The 18,496-nt window shown below is 40.3% G+C and overlaps 2 protein-coding genes across 2 annotated transcripts; both read left to right on the top strand.

Moving 5' to 3' along the window:
- The first annotated feature begins 371 nt into the window (after positions 1 to 371).
- uqcrh (ubiquinol-cytochrome c reductase hinge protein) lies at positions 372 to 2,732 on the top strand. The gene is made up of 4 exons (XM_079739925.1): positions 372 to 507; positions 847 to 879; positions 1,089 to 1,250; positions 2,573 to 2,732. Exons 1-4 carry the CDS (start codon positions 463 to 465, stop codon positions 2,603 to 2,605), a joined length of 273 nt encoding a protein of 90 aa, XP_079596051.1. The 5' UTR covers positions 372 to 462; the 3' UTR covers positions 2,606 to 2,732.
- Positions 2,733 to 6,500: 3,768 nt separating this feature from the next.
- faah (fatty acid amide hydrolase) lies at positions 6,501 to 17,641 on the top strand. The gene is made up of 15 exons (XM_079739914.1): positions 6,501 to 6,783; positions 6,862 to 6,975; positions 7,158 to 7,298; positions 9,285 to 9,418; positions 9,516 to 9,722; positions 11,782 to 11,822; positions 12,582 to 12,706; positions 12,963 to 13,088; positions 13,411 to 13,508; positions 13,963 to 14,062; positions 14,484 to 14,527; positions 14,621 to 14,660; positions 14,914 to 15,022; positions 15,375 to 15,520; positions 16,928 to 17,641. Exons 1-15 carry the CDS (start codon positions 6,577 to 6,579, stop codon positions 17,048 to 17,050), a joined length of 1,755 nt encoding a protein of 584 aa, XP_079596040.1. The 5' UTR covers positions 6,501 to 6,576; the 3' UTR covers positions 17,051 to 17,641.
- The last annotated feature ends 855 nt before the right edge of the window (positions 17,642 to 18,496 follow it).

The following is an 18,496-nucleotide window of genomic DNA, read 5'->3' as shown; positions in this document are numbered from 1 at the left end:
GTAACCACTGTCAGAGATATATTCAATGAATCAATATGATAAATATGGTTGTCAGTAAGATATGAATAATGTATTTCTGGGTAAACAGACATGTATTTGAATTTCTTTGCTCAGATTTATAATACAACTGGCTGCCTATCCAAATCAAATACCAAATCTCCAACATTAAAACAGTCCTTGTGAACCCAATAATAAACTTGTGGTAACTATTTATTTGGGCTTGAGATTGAGATATAGACTTTAAAAACATTCAAGTATAAGGGACTTGTCACAGGTGAAAACGTGTTGTCTTCCCCCAGTCCAGCAGGGGGAGGTAATACGCTGCAATTGTAATAATGCGCAACCTTGTTGCCAGAAAAAAAGAAGAAGTGTCGTGACAAGCCGACTGAGCTGAGCGGTGACCTGTACTGTGTCCTCCACAAATCCATCAGCTGTTTACATTAAGCTAAGAGTATTGAAATCATGGTTTTCGAGGAGAAAATGATCATGAACGGTGAACCAGATGAGGTAAGTATATTCCGCCCCAGTTGTTAGCAGGTCCTATTCGTTTTCTACCTTAAGTGGCTAGGTTATCTCTTTGCTATTCAAATAGCACTTAGCTTAGGATAGCTAGTTATTGTTAACAGGCTATTTTGTACTTGTATGTATTTATTGATTGAGCAGTTTATGACGGTATTTTATGATTTTAAACAATGCAATGTTACCTAGAATGTAGGCCCATACGAAGGTGTGTGTCTGTGATGATGGGGACGTACTAGCCAGTTGCGTCATCACTGAGTAGCAGAGGATTATCTTCTGATTGCTCCAGAGGCGCATATGAACCTGCTTTTATTCGCCTTCCCCTAGGAAGAAGAGGAGGAGGAGGAGGAGGACATGGTGGTAGGTTGTTGTCATTTTTGTCTTGTATTTGTGTCTTAATAATGATTGATTGTTTTGAGACAATCTTTATGAAATGTAGGGATTGTCTGCTTCATCATCACAATGTAGAAATGCAGGCCCATGTTAATCTTAATAAGATATAATAATAGCTGAATTAAGTCAGACATCATCCACTGAACGAAATCAGACAAATCCATGGTGTGTTTTAGGATCCCCTTGAATCAGTGCGGCAGAAGTGTGAGGATGTGGAGCATTGTGTCCACACCAAGGAGCGCCTGGAGCAGTGTGAGACCAGGGTCGGCTCTCGCTCTGCCACAGAGGAGGACTGCACTGAGGAGCTCTTTGATTTCCTTCATGCACGGGACCATTGTGTAAGTTGACGTCCATCCTGTTTTAACCTTGCATCACCAGTAATGACCACGTAATTGTTCACAATGCAAATGCCCAATATAGACTGCATAAATAGTTGTATGCAAGTATATATATATCATATATAATATATAACACATATATAAATAGCGCAGAAAGGGTGTAGAAAACACCTATTAAATGTATACATACGCCAGCCCTCCGCACAATGCAATTTCATTAGCTATTTATTTAATTTAGCTAAACATCTAGCTGGGGTCTTTAGATGTTTAGCTAAAGACCTCAGACCCCTGCATTGCCAGTATGTGCAAACTATTACAGTTCTAAGACAGTTAGGACCAGTATGTATTGACCAGCAGTTACAGAGCCTACCCCACTTTTTCTTTTACTTCTGTTTACTTCAGGCCATATGGGAAAACCTACAGTGGTAACCTGTAGGTTACCACAACCTAGTAAACCAACTAATAAAGTCTTGAAAAACACAAAATAGTGAACAACCTACAACGTATACATTTCCCAATACACAACCGATATGATCTCTGTTTGTGACTTATCCTCCAATAGTTGGACATCTCACAAGCACCTCAGGACAGCTATTGTGTTTTGAAATGTGCATGTAATGTTTAATGACTAAAATCTGGAATTCTTATACTTAAAAAATAATAATAGAACAAATATAAAATATCATAAAGGTGTTCGTTATCTACTCAGACCCATCCCCTTCTGCAAGCGAATAGCTTTTAAAGGATTTAGCACACTCCTAACTCCTATTCTTACAAAGCAATACAAATTAATTGGGGTCTGACAGACTTACTGCAAACACAAGTTTGTAAACTGACTTTGCTGTCTCTTTAAAAGGGAGGTAAGCAAAGCATAGCAGAAACCCAATGTTTGCTATAAACTGTTGTTTATTCACAACGGTCATCTTAAGCCGGTGTTGGATATTGATTGAAGATACATACTTAATGTTTTTAATACATTGTCAAAAGTTAGAGCTCTAGAACTTGAATGTTTGTAGATTAAGCTGCATTATGGTTAAAATGTAGATGCACACCTTACAAATGCAAGTTAGAACAATACGATTAACTTATTGACCAGCAGTTTTCCCTTTTCAAGAGGTTAAAAAAATATCAATAATGTATTTTCTTGTCCGCCAAATCATGACTGCAGCTCAAATGGCTGCAGATATGAATCCTTTAGGAATTCCACTGGTTTCACATGTATTAACCATTAGATGCTTCAAGACAGTTGAATCATTTTATTTAGTTGTTTCGTTTTATCTGTGGTAATATTCTCATATTGCCCTGTTCTCCATTTTCTCTAGGTAGCGCACAAACTCTTTCATTCTGTCAAATGAAGTCCATTTGAAGATCTCGGCAGTCTACTATAGCAGAAAGACCCCGGGCTTTATGTCCTTACGTGCATATTGTATTTGATTGTGTGAATAAATTGTAAATTAAGTATTAAAAGTTTGTTTTCATTTCATGATCAAGTAGAAACGTAGGTAAGGGGCAACATTTTGTAAATGTACAAAAGCACCTAGCTCTATAGAATTTAATGTATTTTCAAAATACTGTCAGTTCTATTGAGCTAGAAATAACTACAACTATACCTCCAGTTAATCAAGAGTGTTTATTTGGGAGTTTGACATTGAATGGTCATGTCCCTTGCTACAACGAAAGAGTAACATAAGAGACTTCAAATCTAGGCTAAACTAGAAAGTGTGAAACTTCATCATATGGTTTGGACTATAATAAGTCATCTCTGTAACTACACAACTGAAATAATTTGATACACAGTAGTGATTGATGTATATTTGAAGAAAACCTTGTTATAATGGTTTGCTTATCTGCCAATGATCTTTTTCTAAAAGTTAATTTTTACCCACACCTTACGTGCATTGTAAAAAATCTGAGCCATTTGTCCAAGACCCTTGGTCAGCACTCATGTATTTATCGCCCTCAGACAACATTGTCTTATTTCAATGCATTGCTAGATTCTATAAGTAATTCATTTACGTGTTGTTCAGAGCCCGTGTAAACATGCTGTAACCACCCTGTAAACTGTGACTGGGAGTAGTGGCATCTAACTACAAGCCTTATTACCGTGTTTTTGGAAAGTGTTTTGGTGTTGGTAATTTACTGTTCGCATGGATCCAAAAGATTTAAATGAAAATATAAAACATGACCACCACCAGATTCCTTAGCAAGATAAAATAACAAGGGAAATGTAAGGTGAAAAATATTTCACAAAATGTTATGCCTGGAGGTTTATGGCAGGCTAGATTAAAGTCTCAGAGCGTCAGAATAAAACATGGATGGATTCAATAACTCAGCCACCACTCTTTCAGCCAAATTTCATATTTTGAAGGAATTTGCATGGACAGAAAAACACGAGCATGAATGCAGAAGACTAACTGCTGCTACACCTTGACCGACGGATAGATGAGCAACGTTTTTACAAGTCCACTGGGCAGGCTGGTAGACTGATCAATCCAGCGCACATCTGGGTGGACACGCCAACGTGTAATGTCAGAAAAGGCCGACTTTCAAAAGGGCTTGTAACGGTTAATCACACTCACACCTGTTGCTATAATGTCACCTTAAACACAGGGCATATACGAAATTGAAGCTAGCTAGCTAGCTAGCTTACTAGTAGCCAAACATTAACTTTAATTAACTCTAAAATCAAATGTATCAACCACTGTCAGAATGTGAAGATTTGAAGGTTAAAGTGCCACTTTTTTTTCTCAGATTCTATTGCTCCTCTCTCCCGTGACTTGCTGGTCATCTTTCTCTTAAACATTTAAGGACGCTTTAATGTTTCCATTCAATCGTTTATGGACACGAAGCAATTGGCACATACAAACAATTATCACCTATGATAGCATGTTAGCTTGTTTTTCTCTGATTTGGTTGCTAGCAAATGTAAGTTTCAGTTCCATAAGCTAGTTGTGGTTGCTCCCCTGACCCGACTACACGATATGCACTGCCGGAGACAGGCAGGCAATGTGAAATAAAATATTAGATTAGAAAAAGTGTCGGGACAAAACCAAGATTTTGTAATGTTTGAAGTTTGTTTCGGTAAACTGATGCAAATAGTTTACCGTAAGTAATCCTAAAATGCGCAGACAAATATGAACAGTGAAAATGACCCACATTTACGGTAGCCTGGATTGAATGCCTCACTTGTGCTTGTGGACGATGCTGTGCAGTGAGGGGCGTAGTGTACTGTTCATTGAGCTTTATCTTTTTAAGTACACAGCGTTATCTTTAGACTGTATTGTGTTTAGCCAACGGGGTTGTTTCGGCCACAATGGAAGGTACTTGAATTGAGTGACTTGCTTGACTGCCTGTCCTTTAATGGACACAGGCTTGTGATCACCCACGCACCTGGGATCAAAGACCATCTCTTTGGTCTTTGTCGCATTCAAAATAAGGTTGTGACCGTCACACCATGATACTATGCGCTGCACCTCTGTATGATACACAGTTGTGTCTGAATGAGTATACAGAAAGTTCAATAGAGCCGTATCATCAGAAAACTTCATTACGTAATGCTCACTGTGGTAACTTTTACAGCTATTACTATATAATGTATGAATAATTGGAGAACTTACACATCCCTGTGGCGCTCCCATGTTGATATCCTTTACATTAGAGAGAGTAGAATTGACCCTCACCTGTTGCCTTCCCGTGGGGAAAGCAAAGTACCACTTAATAACAAAGGGGTTCACCTCCATTCGAGTATCTGGGGAAGAATCGTATTAAAAGCTGAACTAAAATCCATGAACAACAGTCTGACATAAGCCTTGGGGTTTTCAGTATGTTTTAGAACAAGATGAGTTGCTGTTTTAAGAGCATCATCAGTGCCCATGCTGTTCTGATGGTAAGGATACAGGAGATGTGTTGTTTTACCTCATGCTTTAAAATGCCCACCATTATGCGCTCAAAACCAACCACAAATTCATTATTATCGAAGTCAGGGCCACAAGTCTAAAATCATTATTATACTTTGGGCAAGGTTTCTTTGGGACTGGAATAATAATAGCTTTCTTCCAGCTTTTTGGAATTGTATAAGTGTCAATGGAAAGTTGAAAGAGAGAGCTCCAAGCTGGAGTTAACTCCTGGGGAAAAGATTTAAGGAGGAGAGCCCTTTTTATATGTAGCCCCCTGAAAACCCTGGCAACCTCCCTACAATTCTACTCAGTTCATCACATGTTACTGAGTTCAACACACTGTTACACTCCTCCAAACCCCATTAGCATCACAATCAAATCGCAGATAAAATCAAGTCTCCATCTTATTTAAAACATGCAGTGCTTCCCCCTTCTTAAAGTTCAAAATGTCTTTCACTGAATCCCAGAGCTGTTTGCAGTTCTTGTTGGAGAAGGCCTCCCTAACGCGCAGACTGTGCTGATCCCGTGCATTCCTCAGCATCACCCGTAGCTCCTTTTGCTCGGATTTAAGTTCAATAACATTGTTACTCCTGAATGCCTGCTGCTTCCATCGTAAACACTTTAATTTCAGGCGGGATGTAATCCTTGTTATTCGGGTCTGATTTAATCGTTCTCTTTGTAGTCACGGTATCAACACAGAAATCAATATATCCGGTGATGGCTTCACCTATGTTGTCTATGTTATCGTTGTCCTGATAAAAAACGGACCAGTCTGTGGCAAAGAAACATTCACTTAACTCCTCTTTGCTACCATCCGGCCAGACACTGACAGTCTTTATAGTGGGCTTATTGCGTTTAAGGATAAATGTATACGTCGGAATCAGTCGGACTGTGTTGTGGTCCGAGTTCGCCAGTGGAGGTCTGATTTTTGAGGCATATGCGTCTTTGATGTTGCCATAGCATTTGTCCAGTATGTTATTCTTCCGTGTGCCTGCACCCAATATAAACGTGTGCCTTCACCCAATATAAACATAGGTGCGTCGGGCTTCATTTCAAGATGTGAATGAACACAGTCGGCTATGCGTGAAGCTGCTTAGGACGCGTTGGCACTAGGTGGAATATACACTATGAAATATAATATTAGATTAGAAAAAGTGTCGGGACAAAACCAAGATTTTGTAATGTTTGAAGTTTGTTTCGGTAAACTGATGCAAACAGTTTACCGTAAGTAATCCTAAAATGCGCAGACTAATATGAACAGTGAAAATGACCCACATTTACGGTAGCCTGGATTGAATGCCTCACTTGTGCTTGTGGACGATGCTGTGCAGTGAGGGGCGTAGTGTACTGGTCATTGAGCTGTCAATTCGCTAGTACAGTGTTATCTTTAGACTTTATTGTGTTTAGCCAACGGAGTTGTTTCGGCCACAATGGAAAGTACAGTTCAATATATTTTAGATCTTAAGCCAAATTGGACGAGGGTTGTGATTTCAACTCTTTGCGGAACTTGTTCGATAGGTTTACTCGTAAAATGGATACATCGTGTGCGGGCGGACAGCTTGATTCTGACGGCAAGAAACCGTCGAGAAACCAATCTACTGCAGGCGGAAAAAGTTGTGCGCGATTACAATGATTCGGTAAGGCCACCATAACTGTGAACAGTGAAGCTATAGTTTTGTCAGACATCTTCATCGTGTTTTCAACGTGTGTTACAGCATCCCGGTGCGGACGGCTCCCTTATTCACTCACTTTCTGCACGTCAGCTGACGCTGAGTCTAAAGGAGGGATCCTTGGTCCCTGAAGACGTGTTATTATCATATATGACAAAGGTGAAGTTTTCAAAAGTCTTTACACTTGCCCACAAGGACCTTTTTTAACGTAACAATTCCGTAGTCCTCAAGTTGATCTTCCGAGGGTCAAATGTGTTTTTCTTTTATAAACAATGACAGCTGCTTTCACATTGTCTTTTTCATTTCCTAATACATTTCTGGTCCTGTTGCTTTCCCCATAGGCACTAGAAGCCAATAAAAGACTTAACTGCTGTACAGAGATTATGATGGAGAGTTTGAACCACTCGAAAGCTATGGACTCTTATAAAGGTGGACTGCTGTACGGTGTTCCTGTAAGCATCAAGGACAACGTAGGATGCAAGGTAATTTGTCAAAGCAGCAGTCTGATGAAAAAAGTGGATTGATGCAAAACTAGGACATTTGATAAAGTTGGTTTGGGCCTCATTGTAAACAATTTACCTTTATGTTTCTTTCCTTACTAACTTTACTATTAATCTGAAGTTAATTTAATACAAAGAAAAAATTCATATACATTTTCCTCAATAATGCAAAGAGAGCCAACATAAGTCAAACTGTAAATAAACATTGGCTCTTGTAAAGTACGGTCTATGGCAGGGGTCTTCAACTAAAATTGAACAAGGTCCAGTTACTAAAAAATCCTTCCAAGAAAGGTCCGAACCTCTAACCTACCAAGTCCTAATAGCCTACTTTTGTCAAATACATTCAACACGACATATTTCCTTATCATTTCAGATGTATTTATTTTCAATTTCCAAATAGCTTACTTTCAACCATGAAAAACAAGCAAGACAAAGTAACGCATATTAACATTTCAAGTATAAAAAACAGGTACATTAGGCCTGCATTTCAAGTAAACATAAAAAGTGCATAAGGCCTACATGTCAAGTAAGCAGAACAGGTACACTAGACCTACACTTCAAATAAACACAAAGTGCATTAGGCCTACATTTCAAGTAAGCAAAACAGGTACACCAGGCCTACATTTCAAATAAACACAAAAGGAGCCTTAGGCCTTCATTTCAAGTAAGCAAAACAGGTGCACTAGGCCTACATTTCAAGTAAGCAAAACAGGTACACTAGTGAAAAAGGTTGTCTCAGTCATCTGTAGTGACTGAGACAACCTTTTTTAGATCAATCCCCCTCTTTGACAGCATCTCCTTAATAGCACCATAAATATCTTCTCGTCTTGTGTGTGTCCCAAGTGGTGTTAGACCCAACAGGTCCTCACAGATCTCTTTCTTGTCTTGATGAAAAAATCACACATAAACCAAAAGCTGGGCATTATCCGTTACATCTGAAGACTCATCAATAGCTAAGGATATGCATGGGGCACTCTGAACAGTCGCATCGAGCTGTGACAGTGCATCATCTGATAACATTTCGGATTTTCTGGTTGTCGTTGCAGCTGACATTGGGATTTGCTTTATTTTTTCACACAATTCATCCCTTTGTTTACCTTCAAGTAACGTCTCGGCAGCGGCGTTCAAGCACTCCTTCACAACAGTCGCGTCACTGAAAGTTTTTTTATGTGGCCCCAAAATCCATGCAATCTTAAGTGAGCATTCATTTGCACGCTGCTGGCCTGTAAATAATTGTGTGAAGACTCGCGTAGACCTCTCATACTGAGCTCTCAGCTCGGATATTTTCCGCGCTCTTACTTCTGACTTCTGGGGATACTTTTCCTCTGAGGATCTGTGTTTGGATTCGTAATGCCGCTTAATATTCCCGCTTTTCATCAGCGCCACGGTTTCAACACATAAAAGACACAACAAAGGTTTAGTACAGCCTTGCGGGAGAATGAACATGTATTGGTCAGTCCCTTCATCTTTAAAATGTCTGTTTTCGTGGTCAACTTTCCTAATTTTTGAGCAAGCCATTTTCTCATTCCAAATTGTTCTTACGGTAAACAAACGATTTGATTATTATTTTTTGAGTGACGCTATTACGCACATGCCTTGAAAGACGGCGGGAGTGGGGGAGTTCGGTGAGTGCATGATCTTCGCTCTGTGAAGATCATTACTTTTTGCTGTTTTTATGCTGTACTACGGACTATTCAGCCTTTCAATTTGTATTTCGGTGAGAAAATCTTTATAAACATAATCATGCTTTGTATATTGAAATATAAAAAAAACATTAAAAAAAAAAAAATCACATTATTTAAATTGGTCACTTGGTCCGGACCCGGACCGCGGTCCGCCGTTTGGAGATGCCTGGTCTATGGTTTGGTTTGCCCTTGTTAAACATGTTCATATCTAAATATTAATCTTGTCATAAGTGGAGTAGAGGTCAAACAGCTTTGTGTACGTCATGCCTGTTTTCGTACCCAGGGCTATGACTCCACCTGTGGGCTGCTCTGCAGACTGAACCATCCGGCTCTGGAGGACAGCGTCGTTGTTGAGGTGTTGAGGAGACAAGGAGCCATCCCTTTCGTGAAGACTAACGTGCCTCAAAGCCTCATGAGGTTAATCTGCACACGTCCTATTGGCTATATGAACACGCTGTAATGCTTTTGAAAACACATGATCTCACTTACATTTGTTTTCTCCTGGTGTCCACAGTTATGAGTGCAGCAACCCCATCTACGGGACGTGTGTGAACCCCCACAACCCTCAGAAGACCCCTGGGGGCTCTTCTGGGGGGGAGGGGGCCCTCATCAAAGGAGGAGGATCTCTGCTGGGCATAGGCACTGATATCGGGGGCAGTATACGAATACCCTCCTCCTTCTCAGGGATCTGTGGGCTCAAACCCACCTGCAATAGACTGAGGCAAGTGGTGTTTTTTTGGGTATTACCAGGTAGTAATGCGTGATATAAACGATATACGATAAAAACATGGCCTACGATAGAGATTTTAATTCTATCGCTCTATCGCGATAATGCATGTTGATGACGCAAAATACAATGTTTAATTTTTGGTTTGGTGCAATTCCTTTTCACATTGCAATTTTCGCAACAGTGCCAGAATTCGTCAACAAACCTGCATGTGGGCAAAGAACGTTAACCCATTTGTAGATACAATGTTGCTCTGCGCAGCCGGTACAAATGGGTTAATGGTAAACACGCATTGATGCGCAATCCGGTTTTAAAGGTAAACACGCACAGAGGCGTGATCCGGTCTGAATGGGTTAAATCATTGGACAAAAAGGTCTGGGGCGTTGTAAAGCGTTAAAGAAAAATGGGGGGGGGGAAGCACCGGTGAAAGTAAACAATCATGGATATCGAGCGTGATATACATTGATCTGCCGACTGGTCCAACTCCTTCTCCCTCATCCTGACTCGGAATGTGTTAAATGCATCAGCATTTTTAAGTTATGTTTTCCAGCATACTTTTTACTTGCTTTTGTCGGACCGTCGGGTGGTGGCTCAACATGGAGCAAAGAGGAGACGGAATGTCTTTTGGATATCGGACCCAAATATCCAAAAGGTTGCTGTGTTTAGAGCATAAAAATATCAATAGCTTCTTTAAGAGTATCTGGGGAAGAATCGTATTAAAAGCTGAACTAAAATCCATGAACAATAGTCTGGCATAAGCCTTGGGGTTTTCAGTATGTTTTAGAACAAGATGAGTTGCTGTGTTTAGAGCATCATCAGTGCTCCTGCTGTTCTGATAGGCAGATTGGTAAGGATCCAGGAGATGTTTTACCTCATGCTTTAAAATGCCCACCATTATGCGCTCAAAAAGTCAGGGCCACAGGTCTAAAATCATTATTATACTTTGGGCAAGGTTTCTTAGGGACTGGATTAATAATAGCTTTCTTCCAGCTTTTTGGAATTGTATAAGAAGTGTCCATGGAAAGTTGAAAGAGAGAGCTCCAAGCTACTCCTTTACTCTATTCATTCTATTCATTTATATCTCTTTTCTTTATTCTTTACTTTACTAGAGTTTACTCATGGGGAAAAGATTTAAGGAGGAGGGCCCTTTTTATATGTAGCCCCCTGCCTACTGAGTTCAACACACTGTTACACTCCTCCAAAACCCCATTAGCATCACAATCAAATCGCAGATAAAATCAAGTCTCCATCTTATTTAAAACATGCAGTGCTTCCCCCTTCTTAAAGTTCAAAATGTCTTTCACTGAATCCCAGAGCTGTTTGCAGTTCTTGTTGGAGAAGGCCTCCCTAACGCGCAGACTGTGCTGCTCCCGTGCATTCCTCAGCATCACCCGTAGCTCCTTTTGCACGGATTTAAGTTCAATAACATTGTTACTCCTGAATGCCTGCTGCTTCCTTCGTAAACACTTTAATTTCAGGCGGGATGTAATCCTTGTTATTCGGGTCTGATTTAATCGTTCTCTTTGTAGTCACGGTATCAACACAGAAATCAATATATCCGGTGATGGCTTCATCTATGTTGTCTATGGCATCGTTGTCCTGATAAAAAACGGACCACGGTCTGTGGCATAGAAACAGTCACTTAACTCCTCTTTGCTACCATCCAGTAAAAATGTTTCCGTACTTTCTGGGTAGATAAAAAGGTCCAAGACTCAGACACAACAGTTCAAGATCGGGAGTGCAAAGCGAGTCCTTTACGGTGTAGTTTCGCCAAGAGTCATTGATATATGCGCAGATTGCACCTTCCCTCATTTTCCCGGAGTTACTATTCCTGTCTTTACGGACATTTAGAAAGTATATTATTGTGTAATATACACAATAACGATACCCCTTTTGAATCTAATCGAGACCCCAAGGATGAACTGAAAGTGTCCCTCCCCACAAACCATGACCTGCCCTGTTCCGACTTGCTTTGGAGCTTTACAATGAAATCTTATTATGGTTAAAAGTGGATTTGATACGTGTTGTGTTTTTTTGTTTATGCCTTGTACAGTACAAAAGGTGTCTCCAGCAGTGTCAAAGGACTAACTTCAGGTATGGAATAATCCTCTAGGTATACACCAATGTCACAGGGGTACTATGTGTCGTTTGTTTTTTTGCCCAGTTATACCTGCTATTGGTTCAATCCGTTTGCCGAATTTTACCAACTATAGGATTGGTCAAATTGGTCAAAATGCCAGAGTGGTTTAGCAGCTCTATCGATGTGTTTTGTAACATCCCTAACACCCCTGATGTTGTGTTTTTAGCCAGAGACAGAAGGGAAGTGCTGTTACTTGAAATAGGCTGTGTGTATGATCTCTACATGGACATTGCCTTTAACGGTAAAATCATGATATGTACCAGCCCATTCTGGCAGAACTAAGTGACCTAGGCTATCAATGCAAGCTATCGGTGTTGATTTTTGGCAGCTTTGGGCATGTCCAGAATCTAGTTTTCAGTTGGTTAAGGCTGAAAAGGCTCTCCATCAGAAAATCAAAACAACTAGCAAAGTTTGCTCCATATCAGCAGTGATAGACAGCCTTGCAGCGTGGCACAGGGTATGTTTTTTGTACCCTTGAACAAAGCCCTATCTCATCTCTGAAAATATTTTAATCTTGTCTGTTGTAATGTGATTGGTGGATTCAGATAAAGAATTAAATTGTGTGTGTGTGTGTGTGTGTGTGTGTGTGTGTGTGTGTGTGTGTGTGTGCCAGCAACATATTCATTTTAATTTGTGATTTTTAATGTCAAAATCACCTTCAAATTTAAATTATATTCAGCATTATACAACCTTTATTGTGTATTTCCTCCTAGTGATAGGCAGTGTTGGACCCATGGCCAGAGATGTTGACAGCCTGGCACTGTGTATGCAGGCACTGCTGTCTGATCACATGTTTGCTCTGGACCCTACTGTTCCACCCATCCCATTTAACACAGAGGTGATTCTACTGCCCCTACAGGTCATCGACGTGCAGTACAGAATCCTTTCATAATGTAGATAATTTCATGTTTAAAAAAGTGTACTATGAGAACTAGGTCAAATATTTTCGAAATGTCTCTATGTTCGACTCGCATGATGAGCTGTCTTTCTCTCATCGCCTAAGGTATTCTCTAAGCTGATTACTTAAACTGCAGACAAATCAAGTTCTTCTTCAGTTGTTCGTATGCTCTTTGAATGTCGCTCTTTATCCCAAGGTGTACCAGAGCTCCAAGCCACTGAGAATTGGCTATTACGAAAACGACGGCTACCAGCATCCATCGCCCAGCATGCTGCGGGGAGTCAGAGAGGTCAAGGCTCTGCTGGAGCGTGCTGGCCACACTGTAAGAGTGACACGCTATTCAGAACCTAATCTCAGATTCAGCAGTCCCACTATGTGCTACTGTGCTGCCTTGGCACAGAACCTGGGCTGGAAACCAAAACACTCAAAGGGGAGGAGTTTCACCTTGTTTTGGTTTTGTTAATAGATCTAAAGTCTGATTTGTAAGAGAAGTACCCACGTACCACTTCACAGTGAATTTAGATTTTCTCATATTCCCCAACACTTGATCAACATGAGAGCAAAATATTATTTCCAACTCTGCTTTGTACCCTCAACTCTGTCCTTCCAGATTATTTGCATATGCTATTTCTGTGTCTCTCCAGTTCGTGGCCTTCAAGCCGTTGAAGATGGAATACGCCATGAATGACCTCATCATTAAAGCCTTTTTTTCAGATGGATCTTCCACTTTGCTAAAAGCCTTGTGAGTTCATCACATAAAGCAGGGCTACCAACAGCTAGTGCAAAACTGGCCAATCATTGTGATTCAAAAGATTTAATAATGAAACACAGCTCTTGATTTTCTTTGGGTTTAGTCAAAGGAGTAAACCACCTCAAAAAGAAACAAAGGATGATAGGATCTCTTCCTTCAGATTGCAGATGTATATTTTAAATCTTAATCTCTTCAAACGAAGCTGCTATCTTGATCATGGTATTCCACATGGATCAGCCTTGATTGGTACCGTGACATAACCATCAGTTCGACATCAAAACTTCCCTACATATATATTCTTAAATAGTATTAAATACCAATACAATATATCTACAAATATATATCTATATATATATATATATAATCAATCAAATAAAAAGCAGATGGTAGTTCAACTTGTTCTCCAAAATGTATAATTGTAATTGTTTGTTTTCATTTGTTATAGCGAGCGGAGCCCATTGGACCCTACGGTTTCCTTCCAGGTCCAAGTGTGCAGATTACCTTGCATACTAAAGAAAATCCTCTCAGTTCTTCTGAAACCTCTGGTGAGTTTCTGTACAACAAATTTTACAAAGGCAATTCCTGTAGGCCAGCAAACAGAAATATTTCCATACCCCACCTTTTGTTTTGAATGGTTATACTTATACAGAGCTTCCCAATCTACACAGAGGTACTAATAAATCTATGAATGTTCATATCAGTGTTTACATTTCTAAAGCATTGTTATCAAAGTTGACTGTATATAACAAACCTATAGGAAAGCCAGTTTCCGGTCTTAAGCTTTTTAACTCTGTGATGAGCTCCAGCGAAATCTTGCACTAAAATTAAATAGTATTGGTCTATTGTAACATTAGACATTGATCGTAAACTATATCCAATATGCACTATTCATTCTTGCAATCTAGGAACCTTTTGTATGACGTGTCGCGTTTCTTAACTTATATTTTCCTCCTTTTCCGGGTTTAGTTTCCCCGCGTTGCGAAGAGTCTTGACGTTCTCTGTGGACTCGGGTGAGAAAGACGTTGGCGTCCTCAATGGGACACTTGTTACATTTTAGCGTAGCGTCATGTGGTTCTGATTGGTGTCCCTCTGATGTTTCACAGGTCGGTCCAACAGCAGTGGGAACTGGATGCTGCAATTCAGGTTTGTACCTCTTCTCTTCATTTGCACTATTCTGATGTATATACAAATATGGGATTAAATAAGATAGAATAATAATGATAACATAGGGAGAACGTTCCTTCCTTCCTTCCCTGTCTGTCTGTCTGTCTGGCTGTCTGTCTGTCTGTCTGTCTGTCTGTCTGTCTTTTTGTCTGTCTGTGTGTCTGTGTGTGTGTGTGTGTGTGTCTGTGTGTGTGTGTGTCTGTGTCTGTGTCCATCTGTGTGTCTTCACTAGGAATACATTCGGGAGACCATTAAAGAGTGGAAGAGGTGTGACCTTGACGTGCTGTTGTGCCCTGTGATTGGTCCAGCCTTCAACCACAACTACAGTGGCAAGCTCATCTGTACGCTGCACATCTATTATTCTCCATTTATTTGTGTCATTTATCTCCAAATGCGCTTTCCAGGTGTAAACGTTATGGTGAAAAAATATATATATATTTTATTTTGGAGGGTTTTTCTTGAATTTTCGAACAAACAAACAAAGGTTGTGTTGCATAAGAAAAAGAGAACGCAAGATAGACCTCACAGCTAGGCTTCTATAAACCAATTAAAATTCCCCTTAGTATACATCATTCTGCGCTTATTGATGCAACGATGAAACAATGTATCGTCGAAACGTGTAAAGTACTCAATAAGCATAAATATAATGGGTGTCTGCGTGGATGATGAATTTAATCGTGGTTCCCTGTGCAGGCGCGCTCAGCAGCACCCTCCTCTTCAACCTGCTGAGCTTCCCCGCGGGCGTGGTCCCGGTCAGCACCGTTACCCCGGCGGACGAGATCCTGCTGAAACAATTCAAAGGGAATTTCCAGGACCTTTGGGACAAGGAGTTTGTGCAGGTGGGTCTTCCATCACAAGAGTGTTATTAAGGCCTTATGGGGCCTTGTAGCCAGGGACCGTTGAATAGCCGTTTTTACAGGAGACTTCTCTTACCTGACGCACGATGAAAGAAGGCAGTGGAAGAAATGGATTGATTGATTAAGGGTTTGTTTTGTTGGAACGGCTAGAGCACGTTGGACCTGTTTATGTCGTAAGAGGATGAGGCTGAGTTTAACGACATAACATGATTTACTAGAAATGTTGTGCAACATTTCTGGTTGCACAATATACAAACAATGGTTATTTTGAGTTAAAAGAAGAAGTAAAAAAAAAGTTAAGGATAGTGTTACATGTTTGCGCAATAATTGAATTATTCAATGGTAGTATGAATAATTCTGAAACATAAAACATTAAAAAACCTTTCCTAACCACACATTAAACAGTGGAAGATGTTATTTGAAGAGGCTCTGGACTGGCCTTAACTTCAAACGCATAAACTTATGCAATCAGATGACTCATGGTTCATAAATGATACTTAACAAGGAGTGTATGTCCTGGGCTAACACTCTTTATTGCACACAATAGAATAAAAATGCCGCCTTCAGTCACTGGGGGGCACTCCTGATCATACCGGAGAGCTGAAACACAGATGCAATGTAGGTTCTTACCACAAGGACAAATACAACCCATTTGAAAGGGGCAGTGAACCCAAAATCGTTTATTATGTTGTTATAAACGTGGCAATAAGTCCCGTATGATCTACAGCGTGTTTTAGTTTTTTTCAAAGTGGGGCTATTTGAGCTGAAACAGGGGGTTTATTTACCCTTTAAAGATGTATGTTTGCCACTACCCCTTATATTCAGATTGGCATTTCACAATGAATATCAGTCAGGCCTTGGCTGGGCAAGTTTACAGCTCTCTCCACTACAAACAGATCTGTTTAAGACCTTTTAATGTTCAGGGTTGTACATTTAGAAAACAAAGGGTATTTGGGAAGCTTCCGTGAACCTGCCCTATGTGAAGTTATATGCTACATAAAACAATATCTGAACTACAAAGGTCATCAAGGATAAAACGTGCCCATCCAAGGGTCAATCCATCCAGGGATTTTTCTCTATAACTCGTGGTATTCTGGTCCTAATTATGTCACATAGAATCTTATGGCATACATTTCCCACCTTTAAAACAACACACAACAGTTCTTCAGTTTAAATAAGGTCATGTGAAATTCGCATTCCGGGAGACATGTTTGCAGGATTCAGAAGCCTTGGTTTCCCTGGTAAATAACATGAGCCTTGACTTCATTCGGAACCGACCAAAGGTTTAGCTGCAGCTCATGCCACTAGTTGCTAAGGGAGCTGATGTGGCCGGTGTTTGTGTTTACTGACTGGCTGTCTGGCTGGCTGGCCGGGGTTTGTGTTCTGTAGGCGGTGAAGGGGGGCGAGGGGTTGCCTGTAGCTGTGCAGTGTGTGGCCCTACCCTGGCAGGAGGAGCTGTGTCTGCGCTTCATGAAGGAGGTGGAGACCCTGGTCAGAGAGAGCAGGCCGTGAGGAGGAAGAGGAAGAGGGAGGGGAAAAATGAGGGAGGATGCAAAAGATCCACCAGTGGACCTTTAGGAGCCATGAGGACATATAGGATTTGTGTTGAATTGTGCTTTTAGACTGATTGCTGCTGTGCACTGTACTGTAGATGAATCCTACATTCTTACTCATTTGATGTAGGATCTATTCGATAGATGCTTCGATGTTATGCCTTTCAGAATCATGTTTTTTTTTGCGCCTTATGATTATTAGGTCTGTTTGTAAGGGTTTTGAGCTCTGTGCTGTTAACCTTTTGGGGGGTTTCGTTTAATGTGTGGTCTGAAATCAATTTCACAAGTTAACTTGTCATTAGAAGTACTACTTATCTGCTGTGGTTGGCTCAGCTTTAATCCTGTCTCCAATTATGGACTTAAAACATGTTCAAACACAAGTAATAATATCAATTCTTGATGATTGTGTTTGGAAAGCTTGAGATTTTCATCATCTGCTTTAATAATGATAACCATAATGCACATTAAGTTTGAATCAAGTGAAGGTAAATGGCTTGTTTGTTCTGGGGTTTATAAATATTTTTTAACAGAGAAACAACGCAATAAAGAAATAAGCAATAATACAAAGTCTTGTTTTTAATTGGTGGTACATTAAGGTATTGAATACATTATTTACCATAATGTTGGGATACATTTTTATTTAAACATTTCTAGAAAAAACAAAAGTAATAACGTTTTCCCATGCTTTAAACCTTCATTGTTTAAACTGAAAATATGCGTTGGATAATTTGACATTATTCACATTACATTTGATGTTATGTAATTAACTTGGTGCGTGGATATTATTATCATTTGCTTTATCGTGTGCGTGTGTGTATGCTTGTGTGTGTTTGTGTGTGTGTGTGTGCACGTCAAGAAGAAGCGCAAGCTGTTGTGCTGTTGCATTTTGAGTGATTACTGCGCCGACTGCGACCCGAAATGGAAATGAGATAAGGAAGAGTAATGGCACGTATTCATCTCCCCCGACCAGCGCACACCATGTCCTCATTGTGATTACCCTCAACTATTGTAAATATGTTGTTTCTTGTTTGGTTTACATAAATATACATGTGTTCCAACCACTCCCATGGGATATGAAATTGCCATTAGGGACAATGCAACGTGTTTCCCATTACATTCATCCACGCTTTACTGCCATCTCATTGAAATGAAATGGCTCGGCGCGGTTGACTAAGGAAGGCACATTAGACTAGTGGGAGAGCTGAAATTGAGAGGTTGTTTCTGGCATTATCTGTGGCACATATTGAGAGTGTCTGGGACTGGCTGTGCCGCTCAGTCAGGGAGCATTAAGCTTTAAGAGCCAGCGAAGAGAGACTCGGGTCTTCAGAGGGAACTTGACATTGTTCGTAAATCCCCGGGATCTGAGACAGTACCGACAGCACAAACGCATGCCACATGCGAACAA

Source organism: Pollachius pollachius (assembly GCF_949987615.1).
Source record: "Pollachius pollachius genome assembly, chromosome: 7".
In the NCBI taxonomy this organism is placed as follows: Eukaryota; Metazoa; Chordata; class Actinopteri; order Gadiformes; family Gadidae; genus Pollachius; species Pollachius pollachius.
This window is presented reverse-complemented; position numbering and strand designations above follow the sequence as displayed.

Coding starts and splice junctions, on each gene's coding strand:
- faah (XM_079739914.1), top strand. CDS start 6,577: ATGGAAAGTACAGTTCAATATATTTTAGATCTTAAGCCAAATTGGACG. Junction 13,089..13,410: donor TGGAGCGTGCTGGCCACACT/GTAAGAGTGACA, acceptor GTGTCTCTCCAG/TTCGTGGCCTTCAAGCCGTT. Junction 13,509..13,962: donor TCCACTTTGCTAAAAGCCTT/GTGAGTTCATCA, acceptor CATTTGTTATAG/CGAGCGGAGCCCATTGGACC.
- uqcrh (XM_079739925.1), top strand. CDS start 463: ATGGTTTTCGAGGAGAAAATGATCATGAACGGTGAACCAGATGAG. Junction 508..846: donor TGAACGGTGAACCAGATGAG/GTAAGTATATTC, acceptor GCCTTCCCCTAG/GAAGAAGAGGAGGAGGAGGA. Junction 1,251..2,572: donor TTCATGCACGGGACCATTGT/GTAAGTTGACGT, acceptor CATTTTCTCTAG/GTAGCGCACAAACTCTTTCA.